General features: G+C 42.4%; 1 protein-coding gene across 1 annotated transcript in view; it reads right to left on the bottom strand.

Annotated features, from left to right (window-relative positions):
* The window catches only part of LOC311102290 (rho guanine nucleotide exchange factor 10-like), a 78,372-nt gene extending 56,751 nt beyond the window's left edge, over positions 1-21,621 (bottom strand). Inside the window, exons 1-2 of the mRNA XM_084143587.1 lie at positions 21,533-21,621; positions 10,643-10,767 (exon numbers count right to left, since the gene is read on the bottom strand). Coding sequence (XP_083999713.1) covers positions 10,643-10,682 — 40 coding nt within the window. The 5' untranslated portion in view covers positions 10,683-10,767; positions 21,533-21,621. The remainder of the gene's footprint in view (positions 1-10,642; positions 10,768-21,532) is intronic.
* Between the last annotated feature and the right edge of the window lie 1,958 nt (positions 21,622-23,579).

The raw sequence follows: 23,579 nt of genomic DNA, 5'->3' as shown, positions 1-23,579 counted from the left end.
AACATAACAATTTGTATTCAGAACAAAACGTTAATGACCATATTTTTTGCAGTATTACTTTGGCGCCTTGTTGAAAACAATATTATTTATTTATTCTGTACAGGCATCCTTCTTTTCACTCTGTCAATTAGGTAACTATTGTGGAGTAACTACAATGTTGTTTATCCATCCTCAGTTTTCTAGTATCATAGCCATTAAACTATAACTGTTTTAAAGTCACCGTTGGCCTCATGGTGAAATCCCTGAGCGGTTTCCTTCCTCTCCGGCAATTAAATTAGGAAGGACGCCTGTATCTTTGTAGTGACTAGGTGTATTGCTAAACCATCCAAATTGTAATTAATAACTTCACCATGCTCAAAGGAATATTCAATGTCTGTTTGTTTTATTTTTACCCATCTACCAATAGTTGCCCTTCTTTGCGAGGCATTGGAAAACCTCCCTGGCCTTTGTGGTATAATCTGTGTTTTAAATTCACTGCTCAATTGAGGGACCTTACAGATAATTGTATGAGGTAGTCATTCAAAAATCATGTTAAAAACTATTATTGCATACAGAGTGAGTCCATGCAATTTATTATGTGGCCTGGTAAGCACATTTTTACTCCTGGACTTGTTTAGGTTTGAAATAAAAAAAGAGGTTGAATACTTATTGAATACTTATCAGATTTTCATTTTTTATTAATTTGTAAACATTTTGAAAAACATAATTCCACTTTGACATTATGGGGTATTGTGTGTAGGCCAGTAAGAAAAAATATACACTGCTCAAAAAAATTAAGGGAACACTTAAACAACACAATGTAACTCCAAGTCAATCACACTTCTGTGAAATCAAACTGTCCACTTAGAAAGCAACACTGATTGACAATACATTTCACATGCTGTTGTGCAAATGGAATAGACAACAGGTGGAAATTATAGGCAATTAGCAAGACACCCCCAATAAAGGACTGGTTTTGCAGGTGGTGACCACAGACCACTTCTCAGTTCCTATGCTTCCTGGCTGATGTTTTGGTCACTTTTGAATGCTGGCGGTGCTTTCACTCTAGTGGTAGCATGAGACGGAGTCTACAACCCACACAAGTGGCTCAGGTAGTGCAGCTCATCCAGGATGGCACATCAATGCAAGCTGTGGCAAGAAGGTTTGCTGTGTCTGTCAGCGTAGTGTCCAGAGCATGGAGGCGCTACCAGGAGACAGGCCAGTACATCAGGAGACGTGGAGGAGGCCGTAGGAGGGCAACAACCCAGCAGCTGGACTGCTACCTCCGCCTTTGTGCAAGGAGGAGCAGGAGGAGCACTGCCAGAGCCCTGCAAAATGACCTCCAGCAGGCCACAAATGTGCATGTGTCTGCTCAAACGGTCAGAAACAGACTCCATGAGGGTGGTATGAGGGCCCGACGTCCACAGGTGGGGGTTGTGCTTACAGCCCAACACCGTGCAGGACGTTTGGCATTTGCCAGAGAACACCAAGATTAGCAAATTCGCCACTGGCGCCCTGTGCTCTTCACAGATGAAAGCAGGTTCACACTGAGCACGTGACAGAGTCTGGAGACGCCGTGGAGAACGTTCTGCTGCCTGCAACATCCTCCAGCATGACCGGTTTGGCGGTGGGTCAGTCATGGTGTGGGGTGGCATTTCTTTGGGGGGCCGCACAGCCCTCCATGTGCTCGCCAGAGGTAGCCTGACTGCCATTAGGTACCGAGATGAGATCCTCAGACCCCTTGTGAGACCATATGCTGGTGCGGTTGGCCCTGGGTTCCTCCTAATGCAAGACAATGCTAGACCTCATGTGGCTGGAGTGTGTCAGCAGTTCCTGCAAGAGGAAGGCATTGATGCTATGGACTGGCCCGCCCGTTCCCCAGACCTGAATCCAATTGAGCACATCTGGGACATCATGTCTCGCTCCATCCACCAACGCCACGTTGCACCACAGACTGTCCAGGAGTTGGCGGATGCTTTAGTCCAGGTCTGGGAGGAGATCCCTCAGGAGACCATCCGCCACCTCATCAGGAGCATGCCCAGGCATTGTAGGGAGGTCATACAGGCACGTGGAGGCCACACACACTACTGAGCCTCATTTTGACTTGTTTTAAGGACATTACATCAAAGTTGGATCAGCCTGTAGTGTGGTTTTCCACTTTAATTTTGAGGGTGACTCCAAATCCAGACCTCCATGGGTTGATAAATTTGATTTCCATTGATAATTTTTGTGTGATTTTGTTGTCAGCACATTCAACTATGTAAAGGAAAAAGTATTTAATAAGATTATTTCATTCATTCAGATCTAGGATGTGTTATTTTAGTGTTCCCTTTATTTTTTTGAGCAGTGTATATTTAATCTATATTAAATTCAGGCTGTAACACAACAAAATGTGGAAAAAGTCAAGCTGTGCTAATACTTTCTGAAGGCACTGTAGATGGTTTTGGATAGAGTGAGAGAACATGAGACACATGGAAGTAGAACAATTGAAGTTAAAATAACTACGCTCAAACAGCAGCACAAGCTCAAACAGAGTTCCTCTTTTACGCTGCTGCTACTCTGTCTATTATTTATGCATAGTCACTTTAACTCTACCCACATGTACACATTACCTCAATTACCTCGACTAGCCGGTGCCCCCGCACATTGACTCTGCACTGGTGTATATAGCCTCCCTACTGTTATTTTATTTTACTGCTGCTCTTTAGTTATTTGCTTGCTTTTTTTTATCTTAAAAAAATGCATTGTTGGTTAAGGGCTTGTAAGTAAGCATTTCACTATAATGTCTACACCTGTTGTATTCGGCGCATGTGGCAAATACAATTTGATTTGATTTGATTTGATTAGTGGCTTTTCCCTTCTCTTCAAAAATGTTAGGTTACCGACACCTGCCCCCACTCACCAATGACTATTCATAGACACACAGTGGGTGGTGGGTCTAGCTGGGACCCTCTACCAAGTTAAATATAAATCACTCCACCAAATGCAGGTTTGTAATTAGCAAAAGGGTGGGTCTATGTTTTCAATACAAACTCATGCAATAAAAAACACAGGAAGTTTAATATCATTTAGCTAATTAAATCCAACCGTAATGTAAGACAACTACTAGTACTTACATTACAATGTTGACAGCAAATTATTCATTGATTTAATGAACTAAAGAACATTTGTGTATTGATCCAAGAGAGCATCAGATATCAGCCTAAAACAAGCCCTGCAAGTTAAAGTTGAACATGGAACATTATGGGAATGTTATGGGGATGTTATGGGAACATAAGAGGTTGTGCACAAGAAAAAAAAGAAGGTATTGCTAAAATAAACTAATGACAGAGTAAAAAATTGCCTGCTACTTTCTGTTCAACTAAACCAATGACTCACTTTGTGACACACAGGAGGCGAATAACAAATTGTCTTCCCACAATGCAATTAGGCGAACAGGAAACAAGGTTGTCACACCCCCAGTGACCAGGAAAACCACTGTCTTTCCCGTTCATCCTAGGCTGTATCTCAACAGTCCAAAATGGCTTCCTCTCCTCATCTCCTTTCAGATCGGTGTGGATTAAGAAATGGAGATGAGGAAAGGAAGTAACTTTATACTACTGAGATATAGCACTCGTGTTCCAGAACAGGCCTAGGCATTCCTGTATGAATACGGCCTGACAGGAGGTGTGTTCAACTGAACCTGTGACAGATTGAGGACACTGACTGACACCATTGTAAAAAATCTGTCAAATGAAGTCTCAACAGGCATTGTGAGAGCACATCTCTGGTACTTTCTGACAGCGGAGGGGAGAGAGGACCTGACATACTGAATAAAGGAGGTCAAGTAGGACAGATAAAGAGAGATGGGTGTAAAGGGTTGATGAAAAGGCGGTACGGTGTGGAGAGATAAAAAGACATAACATCAAAATGCCTGCCAGAATGCTGGCAAAGGATTCACAGAAGGTGACATAACTCATCTGGTGGAATAGATGAAAGGAATGCTCTGTATTCAGCCCATTCAAACTTCCCCTTCTCTCCACAGGAGTCTAAGTCCATGGACTTCCTATTGGATCCAGAGTCCTATACCACAGTTCCCCTATTGGAGGCGGGAGCTCCAGTTTAGGAGGTCACAACCCCATCTGAGACTGCTACTTTATCTCCCTGGGCTGGGCTGAGTTTCTAACTGGCACGCTTCTGCTATTAAACATACCACAGATTCCTCATGTGACTCAGTCCCAGTACAAAAATGACTGTCCTATCAGGATTCAGGCTTCAGGCTTCCCCAGGACTAGGTTAACCTACAAGGTGGAACTCTCATATCCTGACTCTTCCTGCTAAGAAACTGTGAAAAATGTCCGGCCCAATTTCCTGAATGACCAAATCTGAGGTAACAACTCTTAATTTCCCGCTTTGGATTTTTATATGAGAAGATTTCCTACTCAGCTTTCTCAGTATATGCCTATACCTTTTTCCTCTTGACCCCCATTTATATCAGTTCTGTTTCCTTTCATGGCTAAGTACTTCCTGTTTGACTCTGTTATACAGCCGTTACAAGAAACAACACTGGTTAATATTAACTTAGCCTGAGGCTAAGAGTAAGTAAGGCTAGAGGTTAGGCCCACTAACCATCAACCGCATCACTTACACTGCCACAACTCATAAGTTACTAACCCTTCAGGACTAAACTTCCCTTTAAATAGGTCTTTACCCAAAGTGGTTCTGATACACACTACACAGACCAACCTTTCAGAGACCCAAAAGCTTTGAAGCTCCACAGCACGGTGACCACTCTAGTCTAAATCACCATTATGGTTGACAGGTAGTGTTATATACCTCAGTTTGGAGTTACGACAATGGTCCATGACTTACGCTATGGGATCTAACTGTGACCCCTGACCTTTATGCACACCCGAAACTAAATTTAGTGAAGGCGCTAGAGCAGAACATTAGGAGAGAAAAGCTGGAAATAGATGTTATCTGCTGTTTCCCTCTGTGGTAATGAATAGCTGTGTTGGACCAGTTAGACAGATAAGGCAAAGCTAGCCGCTGCTTGGAGGTCTGTATCACTGGTGATCCATGGGATGAATATTCATTCTAACATTCTTCATGTCTACGCTACGAAGCACAGGCTGGGCAAAGTACAGCAGAGCTGGATGTGATGTAACAGGGATTGTATAAAATCTTGAACAGATGATTCACATCAATTTCCCATTCAATAAAGTGTGGATGATGAAGCCATAGACAGTTGGCTCTGTGAGAATGTGTGTGCCTTCCGTCTTCGCAATACTCTCTAGCCAGCACACACACACTCATACACACACAGACCTAGGCCTGTCCCCAGCACCCATTGTCAATTCATAACCACAATATGGATTCTGTTCCCGTGCCTCCTCTCCTCTCCTGTCTGCCACACCGCTCTGCTCAATGAGTCATTGGCTTACGATGTGCTCCAGCATCGCCACGGCAACAAGGCAACTGGCAGCCCAGAGGGATTTATCTGGCCTGATCCTTTCCCTGAGGTGTGTGTGTGTGTGTGTGTGTGTGTGTGTGTGTGTGTGTGTGTGTGTGTGTGTGTGTGTGTGTGTGTGTCTGATGCTGCAGTATTCAGCCAGGGCTCGGATACTGAGGCACATTGTCTGCTCTTCGCAGTCGTGGCACATTTCTCCTCCTCCTCCTCCTCACTCCTCCGTTCCGTGGCCCACGTGCTCCAGAGTAGCGGAGGAGGAGAGGAATGTGTTGTTTGCACACTCTGCTATGTCCATCCTGAAAGGCCCTCTGGGAGCTGAGCTGACCATCAGTGTGTCAGCCAAAACAGACCTTTCAAACCTCTTACTTCATCAACACGACTAGTATAGATACAGTGGGGAGAACAAGTATTTGATACACTGCCGATTTTGCAGGTTTTCCTACTTACAAAGCATGTAGAGGTCTGTAATTTTTATCATAGGTACACTTCAACTGTGAGAGACGGAATCTAAAACAAAATTCCAGAAAATCACATTGTATGATTTTTAAGTAATTAATTTGCATTTTATTGCATGACATAAGTATTTGATACATCAGAAAAGCAGAACTTAATATTTGGTACAAAAACCTTTGTTTGCAATTACAGAGATCATACATTTCCTGTAGGTCTTCAGCAGGTTTGCACACACTGCAGCAGGGATTTTGGCCCACTCCTCCATACAGACCTTCTCCAGATCCTTCAGGTTTCGGGGCTGTCGCTGGGCAATACGGACTTTCAGCTCCCTCCAAAGATTTTCTATTGGGTTCAGGTCTGGAGACTGGCTAGGCCACTCCAGGACCTTGAGATGCTTCTTACGGAGCCACTCCTTAGTTGCCCTGGCTGTGTGTTTCGGGTCGTTGTCATGCTGGAAGACCCAGCCACGACCCATGCTCTTACTGAGGGAAGGAGGTTGTTGGCCAAGATCTCGTGATACATGGCCCCATCCATCCTCCCCTCAATACGGTGTAGTCGTCCTGTCCCCTTTGCAGAAAAGCATCCCCAAAGAATGATGTTTCCACCTCCATGCTTCACAGTTGGGATGGTGTTCTTGGGGTTGTACTCATCCTTCTTCTTCCTCCAAACACGGCGAGTGGAGTTTAGACCAAAAAGCTCTATTTTTGTCTCATCAGACCGCATGACCTTCTCCCATTCCTCCTCTGGATCATCCAGATGGTCATTGGCAAACTTCAGACGGGCCTGGACATGCGCTGGCTTGAGCAGGGGGACCTTGCGTGCGCTGCAGGATTTTAATCCATGACGGCATAGTGTGTTACTAATGGTTTTCTTTGAGACTGTGGTCCCAGCTCTCTTCAGGTCATTGACCAGGTCCTGCCATGTAGTTCTGGGCTGATCCTTCACCTTCCTCATGATCATTGATGCCCCACGAGGTGAGATCTTGCATGGAGCCCCTGACCGAGGATGATTGACCGTCATCTTGAACTTCTTCCATTTTCTAATAATTGCGCCAACAGTTGTTGCCTTCTCACCAAGCTGCTTGCCTATTGTCCTGTAGCCCATCCCAGCCTTGTGCAGGTCTACAATTTTATCCCTGATGTCCTTACACAGCTCTCTGGTCTTGGCCATTGTGGAGAGGTTGGAGTCTGTTTGATTGAGTGTGTGGACAGGTGTCTTTTATACAGGTAACGAGTTCAAACAGGTGCAGTTAATACAGGTAATGAGTGGAGAACAAGGGGGCTTCTTAAAGAAAAACTAACAGGTCTGTTAGAGCCGGAATTCTTACTGGTTGGTAGGTGATCAAATACTTATGTCATGCAATAAAATATAAATTAATTACTTAAAAATCATACAATGTAATTTTCTGGATTTTTGTTTTAGATTCCGTCTCTCACAGTTGAAGTGTACCTATGATAAAAATTACAGACCTCTACATGCTTTGTAAGTAGGAAAACCTGCAAATTTGGCAGTGTATCAAATACTTGTTCTCCCCACTGTACATAGAATAGAATACATACAGTGAGGGAAAAAAGTATTTGATCCCCTGCTGATTTTGTACGTTTGCCCACTGACAAAGAAATGATCAGTCTATAATTTGAATGGTAGGTTTATTTGAACAGTGAGAGACAGAATAACAAAAAAAAAACGCATGTAAAAAATGTTATGAATTGATTTGCATTTTAATGAGGGAAATAAGTATTTGACCCCCTCTCAATCAGAAAGATTTCTGGCTCCCAGGTGTCTTTTATACAGGTAACGAGCTGAGATTAGGAGCACACTCTTAAAGGGAGTGCTCCTAATCTCAGCTTGTTACCTGTATAAAAGACACCTGTCCACAGAAGCAAGCAATTAATCAGATTCCAAACTCTCCACCATGGCCAAGACCAAAGTGCTCTCCAAGGATGTCAGGGACAAGATTGTAGACCTACACAAGGCTGGAATGGGCTACAAGACCATCGCCAAGCAGCTTGATGAGAAGGTGACAACAGTTGGTGCGATTATTCGCAAATGGAAGAAACACAAAATAACTGTCAATCTCCCTCGTCCTGGGGCTCCATGCAAGATCTCACCTCGTGGAGTTGCAATGATCATGAGAACGGTGAGGTATCAGCCCACAACTACACAGGAGGATCTTGTCAATAATCTCAAGGCAGCTGGGACCATAGTCACCAAGAAAACAATTGGTAACACACTACGCCATGAAGGACTGAAATCCTGTCGCGCCCGCAAGGTCCCCCTGTTCAAGAAAGCACATATACAGGGCCGTCTGAAGTTTGCCAATGAACATCTGAATGATTTAGAGGAGAACTGGGTGAAAGTGTTGTGGTCAGATGAGACCAAAATCGAGCTCTTTGGCATCAACTCAACTCGCCGTGTTTGGAGGAGGAAGAATGCTGCCTATGACCCCAAGAACACCATCCCCACCGTCAAACATGGAGGTGGAAACATTATGCTTTGGGGGTGTTTTTCTGCTAAGGGGACAGGACAACTTCACCGCATCAAAGGGACGATGGACAGGGCCATGTACCGTCAAATCTTGGGTGAGAACCTCCTTCCCTCAGCCAGGGCATTGAAAATGGGTCGTGGATGGGTATTCCAGCATGACAATGACCCAAAACACACGGCCAAGGCAACAAAGGAGTGGCTCAAGAAGAAGCACATTAAGGTCCTGGAGTGGCCTAGCCAGTCTCCAGACCTTAATCCCATTGAAAATTTGTGGAGGGAGCTGATGGTTCGAGTTACCAAACGTCAGCCTCGAAACCTTAATGACTTGGAGAAGATCTGCAAAGAGGAGTGGAACAAAATCCCTCCTGAGATGTGTGCAAACCTGGTGGCCAACTACAAGAAACGTCTGACCTCTGTGATTGCCACCAAAGGTTTTGCCACCAAGTACTAAGTCATGGTCAAATACTTATTTCCCTCATTAAAATGCAAATCAATTTATAACATTTTTGACATGCGTTTTTCTGGATTTTTTTGTTGTTATTCTGTCTCTCACTGTTCAAATAAACCTACCATTCAAATTATAGACTGATCATTTCTTTGTCAGTGGGCAAACGTACAAAATCAGCAGGGGATCAAATACTTTTTTACCTCACTGTAGATCACCATCACCATGAGCTGAAACACCCTTTGAGACCTGTTAGTTTTAGCAACATTAACTGACTACTCAAAAACATGACAATACACAGACTGCACTTGGAATTACAAAAAACTGATAACATCTCAAGACAACAAGCTAAATCCACCAACAAACATCATGACATCACCAAGTAGCGCCTCATTAATCTCTTTATGGAACCCAATAGACATACACTACATGACCAAAAGTATGTGGACACCTGCTCGTCGAACATCTCATTCCAAAATCATGGGCATTAATGTGGGGTTGGTCCCTCGTTTGCTGCTATAACAGCCTCCACTCTTCTGGGAAGGCTTTCCACTAGATGTTGGAACATTGCTGCGGGGACTTGCTTCCATACAGCCACAAGAGCATTAGTGAGGTCGGGCACTGATGTTGGGCGATTAGGCCTGGCTCGTAGTCGCCGTTCCAATTCATCCCAAAGGTATTCGATGGGGTTGAGGTCAGGGCTCTGTGCAGGCCAGTCAAGTTCTTCCATACCGATCTCAACAATCCTTTTCTGTATGGATCTCACTTTGTGCACGGGGGCATTGTCATGCTGGAACAGGAAAGGGCCTTTCCCAAACTGTTGCCACAAAGTTGGAAGTATATAATCGTCTAGAATGTCATTGTATGCTGTAGCATTAAGATTTCCCTTCACTGGAACTAAGGGGCCCAGCCCGAACCATGAAAAACAGCTCTAGACCATTATTCCTCCTCCACAAAACTTTACAGTTGGCACTATGCATTGGGGCAGGTAGTGTTCTCCTGGCATCCGCCAAGCCCAGATTCGTCCGTCGGACTGCCAGATGGTGAAGCGTGATTCATCACTCCAGAGAACGCATTTCCACTGTTCCAGAGTCCAATGGCAGTGAGCTTTACACCACTCCAGCCGTCGCTTGGCATTGTGCATGGTGATCTTTGGCATTTCATGAAGCTCCCGACGAACAGTTATTGTGCTGACGTTGCTTCCAGAGGCAGTTTGGAACTCAGTAGTGAGTATTGCAACCGAGGACAGACGTTTTTTCAGCACTCAGCTGTCCCGTTCTGTGAGCTTGTGTGGTCTACCACTTCGCAGCTGAGCCGTTGTTGCTCCTAGACATTTCCACTTCACAATAACTGACTTGTTGGAAAGGTGGCATCCTATGACGGTGCCATGTTGAAAGTCACTGAGCTCTTCAGTAAGGCCATTCTACTGCCAATGTTTGTCTATGGCGATTGCATGGCTGTGTGCTCGATTTTATACACCTGTCTGCAACGGGTGTGGCTGAAATAGCCGAATCCACTAATTTGAAGGGGTGTCCACATACTTTTGTATATATAGTGTAGCTGTCAACAGGTCTGGGCAGCAGCATGTAATAATATAATAATAATATGCCATTTAGCAGACGCTTTTATCCAAAGCGACTTACAGTCATGCGTGCATACATTATTTATTTTTTTGTGTATGGAGGTGGAAACATTATGCTTTGGGTGGGATTTAGATGTGCTGGGAGAGATTGAGTCAGAGAGCGAGAGGGGATTGAGTCAGAGAGCGAGAGGAGATTGAGTCAGAGAGCGAGAGGGGAAGAGAGGAGGAGGATGTTTGCATTACTTACTTTCAGGAGGCGGGGGAGGGAAGTCTTCCACGATGTCCATACTGGGTGCTGTTTTCTGGGCATACAGGTTCACTCAGCAGCCTGGTGGTAGTGGTGGTGGAAGTCCTCTACACCCACACATAGCCCTGGAGGAAACACACACATGGAGGAATGTTAAGATGGCACACTATGATATACTGTACACTTATTCAATTAGCTAAGCATAGACGAATGTTCCCATGCATCATCTACAGCAGTTTTTCCGAGCTACATGGCCATGTTATGTCCTAACTAGACTTTTGCCTGGTAAGGTCACATGGTATAAGTGAGCATGAGTATTAATACAAGGAATGTCAAACGATGGCATATAATATGATATACACTTGTAGCTTAGCGCTGATACGTCATTACTGTGGTATTTGGCACTGCTTTACCTCCAGCCGATGGTAAACCAACCAACCACACCCTGTTTATTCCATGTTACTCAATGTTAGTCACACCAGAAGGGTAGGGGAGTAGTGGAGCATTGTGGTCTTGGCTCTTTTGTCTGAGCGTCAGACATATGAACCAAATTAAAAACAACATCAAGATACAAAACAAACAAAACATCCTCTCGCTCCACGTGTTAAAGTGTAAACAAACAGTTAATACGGTGTGTGTGTGTGTGTGTGTGTGTGTGTGTGTGTGTGTGTGTGTGTGTGTGTGAGAGAGAGTCAGAGCAGGGTTATTGTATCCATTATTGTATCCACTGACACCATTAGGGTCAGTGACTTTGTGTAAGTAAACTGTGGGTTTACTTAGATGGGAATGTCGAGGGAAAACCCTGGGAGTTAATCATTACCAGTGTGTGTGTGTGTGTGTGTGTGTGTGTGTGTGTGTGTGTGTGTGTGTGTTTAACATCGCTTCACTTAGGATTCAAAGCACTCAGGCTTCAATGCTGCTCTCAAGCACTTGGTCACCTGTTGATTGATTTAGAGTGAGTCAGTCATCTTCTACTGTAGCTTTAACACCCTCTGATCACTCATGCATGTCCTTATTTTCCAAATAACCAGAAAGAAGGGGTTTCAACAGCTACGAGGTTCAACTCTACTGAACATCTGATAACAGCTGTCCAAATTGGGATGTCTAAATTTAGCAGTTGTTTTCATTGTTTCAAAGCCAGCTTTCCTCCAATAAAAACTAGGCTCATTTAGTCTACAAATAATCCACAGTTCCTTTTTTGTTGATGGGAGTAAAGCTGGAATTTATTTATTGTGGACAGCTGTTATCAAATCAAGATGTTCAGTAGAATTGAATTCAATATAGTTCACTAATTCTAGCTCAACGTTATTTTCTTATAAACTTCTGCATGTACAGTACTGTAAGCCTGTCACTTTTACACATTACAGCATTTCTGAACTCAATACCTTTTAACCTGTAAAAGGTTTAACACTGGCTGAGGGGCACAGGGTAGAGTGACAGGTATGCAGAGGCATGTGGGGTCAGAGGTCAAGGTGAGGGTGGGGTTAACAGAGAGCTCACTTTTCGGCTGGGGGGAAATGACACATGCATGCTAAAACAGGAAACACGCAGACCTGCACAGACATGAGACCAGAGAGACAGCGCATTCTTCCACTGTCTAACATTTTGTTAAATAGAGGATTGGACACATGGATGACTCCAACAAAATAAGCTTCAAGTTTATGTTGGAAAGTAGGTCAAGTCCTTATGTAATTGCCTACTTACTTCAAAAGAGACTAAAATGTCAGTCTATCCTCAAGGGTGGATGATATAGCAATGATGTCATTCCATAGAATAAGAGGACCCTTGTTGTGGAGTTCTAGTGTGTTCCATACTGTTCACAGACATTCTGCTCTCCAATTAAATTCACACCATAATAAGAAAACAAGCTTACAATACAGTACAAGCATCTGTGAATAAGACTGCTCTATTCCAATGCTGCCAACAAGAGCCAAAAGATAAACCACTTAGTGACTCAAAGGTTGTTTTGTCTAGCTCCTCTGCTTCTTTGTCCCCACCCAGAGAGCACAGAGCACAGGCCCAGGCCCAGGGGTGTGAAGTGAACAGAACACACAGGACCAGTGTTTTCTTCTGTACTGTATGTCTAAGAGACAAATGCTAGTACAGTTAGGTAGAAAATGTTTGTCCTGGAGACAAAATGCTTTATAACTGGTCAAAGTTAGAGCCAGACATGTGACTTACCGGACAGATTTAGACAAGGAGAACAATTCCTAAAAGGATGGGATACACCCTTAACATGGCTGATAAAATGATTAATCATTGCTATCCTCAGGAGTACTGTATGAGTTGTGATTGTGACAGGGGAAGGAAGGGAGTTGGAGGCAGGGAGGGAGAGATGGGGGAGGGAGGGGGTGAGGAGGAAATGCAGCAATCAGGTGTGCTCATCCTCTGGGCGTCCTAAAGAGGAACAAGAAAGACATTTCCTAAATTAATACCTTTAATACGGTTATTCTCATGGGCCATGTCTTATAGAGTATTTGATTAACGTGATATTTAAATGTACCCTATTGTCACACTTTTACAGAAGGCCTTAAACTCAGGTTACGGTTAACAATAGTCTTCGAGTTCAGACAGACAGCCTTTCTCGTAATGACATTAAAGCTTTTGAAAAGGTCTGGAGATTCCTCCATTTACCTCCTGTTGACTCCTATAATTAATCACCAGCTCTTTTACTTGCTGGGGGGAAACAAGATGCATCTCGGCCAAATTACATCCTGCGTGGCCTGTGGCATCTAGTCCGTGATCCCTGGGACCACTTGGACCACCATAGATGGGGGGGAAGTCCTCTCACATACGTAGGAAAATCAACACCAGGCCAATTGGAGGCTTCCAAACATTCCTTTAAAGTAGGTCTAGGGGGCAGGCAGACAGCTGAGCCAACGAAGAACAGTCTGATGACAGACTTGACCAAGCATGTCATTACAAGTCAGCAACACTCAAGTAAACCTCAGTAGTTAGCTATGACAGACAGGAAAATAGTCATCTAGGGCCTGCAGTTAATGCTGCTGATTTGTTTCCAGTGTGTTCAAAGTGTAGTCACAACAAACGTCACTAAAACATCAGTAATAAAACGAGTCACAACAGTAATAATAAAGGGTGAGGAGTTATCACATACATGCACTGCTAGATAATTAAAATCACATGCTAGTCAGTAGATTACTTCAAACCAAGACCGTAGCCAGGCAACCAAAGTGTTTGTGTCACTGACAGGTTCTTGTTGACAGCACCCTTGTTTGGTGTTTGAAGGATTTCTGGCGCCTCTATGAAGCCAAAAACATCTCAAGCACTCTTAATGACAAGTGGCATTCCACAAATGGTTTGACAGAGTCACAAACAAAACCCAGAGCCTGCTCTGGAGCTCACAGTTGCACCAGTAGAGAGCAGAGAGAATCCTCTCTCTCCATGCACACACACACAAACACACACACACACACAAACACACACACACACGTTCTACTTCTAGGGCTGGACCTGTGTCTCTCTGCATGGTTGTGTTATTGGCAGTGTGTCATGATCTCCCATCGCCAGCATTACTGTAATCAGTGGTCCATTATACAGTCCTCTCTGTGAATAGATGGACAGGGATGACAAAGACACTTGCGCTGGGGAGGACAGTGCCCTGCAGCCTACTAAAATGGCTCTCTCTGTCCCTCTCCCCGATCTGTATTTCTCTCTCTCCGTATGTGTGTTGACAGGGGGCCAGGCAGAATCGGTTTTATGACATGCAGAGGAGGAGCCCTGAAAACCACGGTGAGAGAGCGGATGAGAGAGCAGCACGCAGTCAGTCAGCCTCCAAGGAGTGGAGCTTAAAGTATATTGGATATTTCTCTCATTAGAAATCTACACAGAGTTCTAACACACTATAGGAATGTTCATGTCAGCAATAACTGATGCTATAGCTGAGCAGTTTGCATACACAAGGATATAAGAGCCCATGAAGATAAATTAAACAGATCTATAGAGCATGTTAGCATGCAGTAACTCAATGTATACCATTGCATAGCTGAATATTATCTTCATAGCTGCTTTCTAAAGCCTCTGACAGACCTGAAATGCTATCTGACCTAGACACAGGGATCAATATAGCCAGAGGAGCAGCATGGCATTTCACATCAGCACCTGTAATTATATGGGTGTTCGGTGTGGGAAATACACTTCGCTCTGGATAAGAGCGTCTGCTAAATGACTCAAATGTAAATGTAATAGCATGCCCTAGGGTTAGGGTTAAAGCTGCACTGGCTTTATTAGGCTAGGTCACCCATACGGAAAAATTATATATTGGAATATATTTCAATAAACTGTAAATATATTTAAATATATTGGGGGAAATGTATTTATCAAATATATATATATAAATAAATAAAATATATGTACATATATTTGTAACATATATATATATATGTAAAATACACACACACACACACACACACACCTCACAACCTTCCTTACCCTGATGATAATGTTGATTCTCTATTGACCTCTGGTACCTTAGCATTAGGTTCCCAAAGTGGCATTTTGCATGCAAAAGTTGGATCATTGATTTGTAGTTGAAAATAAATTCTGCAGCTATTGAGGTACCACTTAGTATGAAACATAGTAAAAATTAATTAGGTGTTTATTTTCGAAAAGACTCTTAGACAGAACATATCTGAGCTGTCAATCACAATTTGAAATGCCTGCCCCCAGCCCCGCCTCCAGTGTGCAAAGCTGTCATCAAGGCAAATGGTGGATATTTGAAGAATCTCAAATATAAAATACATTTTGATTTGTTTAACACTGTTTTGGTTACTACATGATTCCATATGTGTTATTTCATAGTTTTGATGTCTTCACTATTATTCTACAATGTAGAAAATAGTAAAAATAAAGAAAAACCCTTGAATGTGTAGGTGTTCTAAAACTTTTGACCGGTAGTGTAGGTAAAGAACATTGAACAGAACAATAACTCAATTTTGACAAAAATGCAGATAGAACCTTAGTCCCAAGCTCTCCAAATATAGAATACATTTTCAATTGTTTTCTAGTTGTCTCCAAATACTATCTGAGCAAGGCTAGCCATCTCACTCCAACAGTAATTTGACCAATCGTCATAGAAGGGCTGAATGAAATCATTCCCTTTTAACTAGCCTTACCATCTCAGTCCAGGCCTTTGAACACAGAAGTTCCTGGGCAAAATGAGAGTTTAGCCACAGATATTTCACAGGATGTATAAGTGTGAAGCATCCGTTTTTACTAACTACCAAATATGGTGATGAGAGGAAGCCCAGTGGCCGGCAGTGGGAGAAGATGGAGCGAGGTGGATTTTGGCCAACATTATCCTAACATTTGATCTCAATACAGTTTTCTGTTCCCAAAACTAAAATCTGTTACGAACAGAGAGGACTACGTTTTGTAGATTTTACCCTTCGTCAAAGTCTTTTTTAAATTGCATTGTTTAGGAGTGCAAGGGCGAATTGAGTTATTGCACATGCGCACTTCACAGAGTAGGCGTTCCCTAACAGAAATATGCAAATACATGCTCGAACGCGCCAATAGTATGTCGCTAGCTCGTGCTTGGCTCTGCCCCACTCCTTGCTTGTTCTGCCCACTATGACTCATTTGTTCCCATTGGAAACGACAGGCTGTGGTCTATCTTGGGTTAGTTATACAAATCTTTGGCGTAGCACTGGAGTTGCTATGTAACGTCCCATTAAAGATGGAGGCCACCACCATAGTCACAGTCACTCAGAAAGAGTGTCCCCACCCACCCAGTGCAGACTGGGGCCTTGAGAGAGTCCAGCATGTCGTCAGAATAACAGAACACTATATGTCAGTGTGTGAGGCAATGGGAGAGAGAGAGAGAGAGCCCAAATAGGTATTTCTTTGTTAGTTGCCCAGCTAATAGCTCTGGAGACATTTCAATATCAATAGAACAAACAGCACAAAATTGCCTCCCAACCACAGATTACGACAAATGACAACAGGCCAGTTAAACGCTTCCAATTGTTACAAGGATATTGCTGCTAGTAAGATTGCAACTAAATTAACAATTTATCGGATCATCAAGAACTTCAAGGAGAGAGGTTCAATTGTTGTGAAGCAGGCTTCAGGGCGCCCAAGAAAGTCCAGCAAGCGCCAGGACCGTCTCCTAAAGTTGATTCAGCTGCGGGATCAGGGCACCACCAGTGCAGAGCTTGCTCAGGAATGGCTGCAGGCAGGTGTGAGTGCATCTGCACGCACAGTGAGGCGAAAACTTTTGGAGGATGGCCTGGTGTCAAGAAGGGCAACGAGGAAGCCACTTCTCTCCAGGAAAAACATCAGGGACAGACTGATATTCTGCAAAGGGTACAGGGATTGGACTGCTGAGGAATGGGGTAAAGTCATTTTCTCTGATGAATCCCCTTTCCGATTGTTTGGGGCATCCGGAAAAAAGATTGTCCGGAGAAGACAAGGTGAGCGCTACCATCAGTCCTGTGGCATGCTAACAGTAAAGCATCCTGAGACCATTCATGTGTGGGGTTAATTATCAGCATGGGCTCCCGAGTGGTGCAGCGGTCTAAGGCACTTGAGGCGTCACTACAGACCCCCTGGTTCGATTCCAGGCTGTATCACAACCGGCCGTGATTGGGAGTCCCATAGGGCGGTGCACAATTGGCCCAGCGTCGTCCGGGTTTGGCCGGTGTAGGCCGTCATTGTAAATAAGAATTTGTTCTTAACTGACTTGCCTAGTAAAATAAATCAGCCAAGGGAGTGGGCTCACTCACAATTTTGCCTAAGAACACAGCCATGAATAAAGAATAGTACCAACACATCCTCCGAGAGCAACTTCTCCCAACCATCCAAGAACAGTTTGGTGACAAACAATGCCTTTTCCAGCATGATGGAGCACCTTTCCATTAGGCAAAAGTGATAACTAAGTGGCTCGGGGAACAAAACATCGAAATTTTGGGTCCATGGCCAGGAAACTCCCCAGACCTTAATCCCATTGAGAACTTGTGGTCAATCCTCAAGAGGCGGGTGGACAAACAAAAACCCACAAATTCTGACAAACTCCAAGCATTGACTATGCAAGAATGGGCTGCCATCAGTCAGGATGTGGCCCAGAAGTTAATTGACAGCATGCCAGGGCGGATTGCAGAGGTCTTGAAAAATAAGGGTCAACACTGCAAATATTGACTCTTTGCATAAACTTAATGTAATTGTTAATAAAAGCCTTTGACACTTATGGAATGCTTGTAATTATACTTAAGTATACCTGAAGAAAAAAAATATATCTAAAAACACTGAAGCAGCAAACTTTGTGAAGACCAATACTTGTGTCATTCTCAAAACATTTGACCACGACTGTAGATGTTCACAGCTGGTAAATACTTATTTTGGTACATGACACATTTTCCATGTCCACCTGCAGAAGGAAGGAAGGCCCAGTCAGTCAGTTTCACAGCTGTGCTATGTGCTGATCCATTCCACATTACACCTCAGTGGCTCCTCAGTAGTGGACGGGAGGATTTAAAGTGCATGATCGAACAGTCCTCTGAAAAATGGGAAGTATGCTCCTCTCTGCAGACTGCTATGTACACTCAGAGGCTTTCCCATAAGCCTCAACCCACTGGATGTACTTACAGACCCGACACACACACTTTGGGAAATTAGCGATTCTGTCCAGCTGCATCTGTGAGAGACAATAACAACCAGGAAAAGAACAGCAACAGAGCCTCCCCAATCTGAAAGTAACCCTCTGTTATGAAGCCGACGACAAAACTAGGTGGAATGCTAAAGGAAAGTAACAGTTGTATCCTTAGCATGTAAGCCTAAGCCAGGAGCCAGAGCTGCATGAGCCAAGTCAAAGATAGACGTTTATGGTGAGATGGAGATGTACGTGTGATGTTTGGTCTGCAGGAGGAAGTGTCATGCATGGCAGAGCGTGCCATCTACAGGCCCAAGGCTTACCTGACTGCTCAGCAATAGAACCTCTTTATGCAGTAGACCTGGGCACAGCCAAGAGTCCTCGACACTCCCTAAATGTGACCCGTTTCAAGAAACTAAGCGTGGGACTAAGGCTTAAGAGGGTGCGAACAATGCTGAATGGGTGTAGACAAAGAAGAGCTCTCCAGTAGGTATACCAAAACTTTCACGGGCCATTTTCTTAAAAGTGGGGTTACATGTTTATCAACTTTCAAAGCAGAATTACTTTCTCATTGTTCCTCAACTGCATTTGAAGATATACCATTTTCTAGCTCAGTCTCTACTTTTATCCAATGTAAAAAACACAATTTCAAATGTTGCTACATAGGACCGAATCCAGATGGTGGGTCACAAATACCAGTGACCCTTTTTTAGGAGTCATTATCGGGGGTGGAGGCATCTGTACTCACAGCAGCCAAGTGACGTGGCTATTTGCTAAGCAAATTACCGGTAGTGTGTGCAAATTTCGCAGGCTCCCAACTCTCTGATGCAAAGTGAACTAGACAAGCATGGAGCCAGACAATACAAGAGAAGATCAAAGCGCTCACCATATCTAAATCATCTTTTAGCAGCCTCGCCCGAAGCGCGTAGATTCCTGAAATACTCTTTGATCAGATGGGGTTCCAGGCTACTCTAACAACTTGGATCAACAGTTTGATTAAATTCTACTTTTCTGATTAATACAAGTGTTACCAAAGAAAGTTCCAGTTCATTAGAGTCATGTGGTCCTTTGTAGCTCAATTGGTAGAGCATGGCGCTTGTAACGCCAGGGTAGTGGGTTCGATCCCCGGGACCACCCATACATAAAAATGTATGTGCACATGACTGTAAGTCGCTTTGGATAAAAGCGTCTGCTAAATGGCATATTATTATATTATTATTATTTTGGGTTGAGTGCTCTGGATCACTTTCTAAAGACTCACTGTTTGAATCAAACTTTCTAAAGACTCACTGTTTGAATCAAACTTTCTAAAGACTCACTGTTTGAATCAAACTTTATGATACACTGTACAAAGTTTGGCAATATTTAGTGAGATTTCAAGTATTCCAATACTATTTTGGATTAGGCTAAAATCTATCAAATCTATAAACTAAACTTAATCAGAAACTAAAGGTCAATTAATTATACAGTAATGCTACAGTAAATCTGCTTACTTATGATATAATACACTAGGGCAATTCCATGGTAACGGAATTACGCTGCGATTTATATTTTTCACTTCAAAATGTATATCAAATAAAACCATTGATTTTAAAGTTTAACAAACCATATAACTCTATGCCCAAGGACTACTTTTAAAAATTTACACTGAACATTTTGACAAAAACACATTTACAGGAAGAACTGTGCAGATACAACGTTTACTAACAGAGTAAAACTGAGGTCGATTTTACTGCAATTCTGTTACCTAACTTTGCATCTGCACAGTTTTTCCAGTAAATGTTTTTTGTTACTGTGTAAATTGTTAAAATCAAATCAAATCAAATTGTATTTGCCACATGCGCCGAATACAACAGGTGTAGACATTACAGTGAAATGCTTACTTACAAGCCCTTAACCAACAATGCAGTTAAAAAAAATAAAAAAGTGTTAAGTAAAAAAATAGATAAGTAAAAAATATAAAATATAAAATAATTAAAGAGCAGCAGTAAAATAAGATAACAGTAGGGAGGCTATACACAAGGGGTACCGGTACAGAATCAATGTGCGGGAGCACCGGTTAGTCAAGGTAATTGAGGTAATATGTACATGTGGGGTAGAGTTAAAGTGACTATGCATAAATAATAAACAGAGTAGCAGCAGTGTGAAAGAGGGGGTTGGGGTGGGGTGGGGGGGGGGGGCAATGCAAATAGTCCGGGTAGCCATGATTAGCTGTTCAGGAGTCTTATGGCTTGGGGGTAGAAGCTGTTAAGAAGCCTTTTGGATCTAGACTTGGCCCTCCGGTACCGCTTGCCGTGCGGTAGCAGAGAGAACAGTCTATGACTAGGGTGGCTGGAGTCTTCGATAATTTTTAGGGCCTTCATCTGACACCGCCTGGTATAGAGGTCCTGGATGGCAGGAAGTAGTCATTGTGCATAGAGTTGTATGGTTTGTTAAACTTTGAAAGCATTGGTTTTTCTTTGGCATATATTTTAAAAAATTATAGCGTAATTCCTCTATCCTTCACAAAGAGTTTATAAGTAGTAGCCTGGTTTATTTGTTTATTGACTAGTTTACAAATCAGTAATAAACAGTTATAACTGTTAGCCTGTAATAACTCTGGTGGAAAGTATTGTATCATAAAACACAAATAGAATACTGTCTTGGTCTGGAGTGGACAAAAATAATACAATTCAGGTTGCACTTCTTGGTACTCAATCCATGTCATGACTTTAAGAACATCTTGATATCATGCACCTGCACCCTTGAAAAAGAACACAGGGGCACCACACATTTCAGCCACTGAGTTTGTACAGAACATCTACCAATTCTTCACAAGATTGGCATTTGCATGACAACCATGTCCCTTCCCTCCCTGGCCCTGGCAACTTCGGACATTGAAATCAGTGACAAAAGGATGTGCATTATAAATATTAGAACATGAAAATGTTCTATATTTGTCCCTTCATCTTTCCAAGCAAGGCAAAGGTTTACAATAATAGCAGCCGAACTAAAAAAGAACCAACCAGGACGATACATTGAAAGACAATACCATCCATGTTGGCAAAGACAACTCGCCACGTTATAACAGCGCAGCCGGGATCGACCACTCACTTTCTTGTTTGCAGAGAAAAAACGAATTGGACTATTTAAGTAGGATGTCTTCCATTCGCTGATACCTTCCACGTCCAAGTACAGCTAAACATAATGTGGTTACTAATGTATTGAAAAGTCTTCAAATTACATATAAGCCACTTTCAAACACTCTTGGAGTTCGGGAATATTTTCCACAACATAAAACTCACCATATTTAGACTCCTGATGAATAACGTTCTCCTAGTTCCACAGTAAAGATGTGTAAACAAATCTCTGTCAAAACACTGGGTATGAACTTCTGCTCCGGTAAGGGAATTTTCCCTTTTTCCATTTTCCTAAGCTTTTGCAAATGCAAATTGACTCAATCCAAGACCTTGCCTCCTCCTCAGTCATTGGTGGAGACTTCGGGGTGCGAAGCCTTAATTGGCCGAAGAGGCACTCAATTACATTCCTGAGGTCCTGCCTAGGATGAAGTATATGCGTGACAATGTGCACCACGTGATCAGTGAGGTGGCTCCCTTTGAACAGCTGTGCATGCATTAGTCAGTCATCAGTGAATGCATTGCCATATTTGAGCTATTTTATGTGTCTATATAATTGCCCTATATTCCCACTTTATAATCTCATCATAATCTGACTTTGTCACGTCAAATTTGAAGTTGAAGAAACTAGCCTACAACACACACTCGTTTGTTAATTTCTGCACATATGAGTGAGTTCCATAGGTCTGTGTTTCAGAGTCAACATTGCGTTGAAGTGAATAGTATTTATTCTGGTTTGAATAAATCAACAGTAAACAATTCCCAAAACGTTATTAGACAAAAATGTGATGTCCCAGAGTATCTTTCCAAATCTGTAATATATGAGTTCATAGACTCAACGTTTCCCCACACATCTGAAAAGCACCAGACATTAAGTGTGGCAGTTCCCACTCTCCAGCGTTGAGATAATTGAGCGTCCACACAGGTATTACATGAAATCCTATCATGCCATCTAGTGGATAAATAACATACTGCATTGAATTCATGGAGCACACAGTAGTAACTCCTTCCTCATAGACATGTCTCTAATAAAGAACAAACATGCATTTCCCCTAAAACATAAAATACAAAGCAGATGTTAAAGGTTTTATTGACAGCTCATGTTAAAGTGAACAGATTTGAGTGGTAGTGTGAGAAAATGACAGTATCAATGTAAGAGTATGCATCACACAACTTCATACTGACAGACAATAGTAAAAATGAATGGCAAATCCAACACTGTTTCTTAACAAGCTTAGAACTAATTAGACTGTGTATCATAGTAGAAAACGTTTAAAGAAAGAATGAAAAAAATCCCACAGGAAATACTAATAATCAAGTTTGGAACCGGTAAATAACTCCATTGTATTTGTTGAAAGCTGGGAGCAACCAATTCAAATAAAGCTACTGTGTACATTTTATTTATTGTATTGCTATATTCTGAATGCCTCTGTCAAACATTTTGATCAAACAACAAGACTTAATTCATAAGCGTAATAAAAAACCAGAATTCAAAAAATATTAGTCAAACTAGTCAAGTGTAGGTTAATTATGGCTATGAAGGCCTTCAGTCGTGCATCTATTTGAATTCAATAATCTATTGTTCTAGGATATATGACTAATGTAATACTGATTGTGAAAATGTCTAATGAAATACATTAACATAATTAGACATAACATGAACCTATGATGCAAAGCAGAATGTACCTAACCATTTCCTAAAAAGCATCTAGATGAAAACGAAAACGTTTTAACCAGTGTAGGTCTAAGCCCTTAGATCGCAATATCTACTAAGCTAACATATGGAATTGTTTTAAAAGATGGTCATAAAATTGATCATTTAGCCATTTGATTTTGAATTTTAGGACCCCTGTAGGTATAAATACTGTATGTATGTATATATATATACTACCAGTCAGAAGTTTGGACACACCTACTCATTCAAGTGTTTTTCTTTATTTTTACAATTTTTTACATTGTAGAATAATAGTGAAGACATCAAAACTATGAAATAACACATATGGAATCATGTAGTAACCAAAACAGTGTTAAACAAATCAAAATATATTTTATATTTGAGATTCTTCAAATATCCACCCTTTGCCTTGATGACAGCTTTGCACACTCTTGGCATTCTCTCAACCAGATTCATGAGGTAGTCACCTGGACTGCATTTCAATTAACAGGTGTGCCTTCTTAAAAGTTAATTTGTGAAATGTATTTCCTTCTTAATGAG

The sequence above is a fragment of the Coregonus lavaretus genome (genome assembly GCF_964263955.1).
Source record: "Coregonus lavaretus genome assembly, chromosome: 27".
Lineage (NCBI taxonomy): Eukaryota > Metazoa > Chordata > Actinopteri > Salmoniformes > Salmonidae > Coregonus > Coregonus lavaretus.
This window is presented reverse-complemented; position numbering and strand designations above follow the sequence as displayed.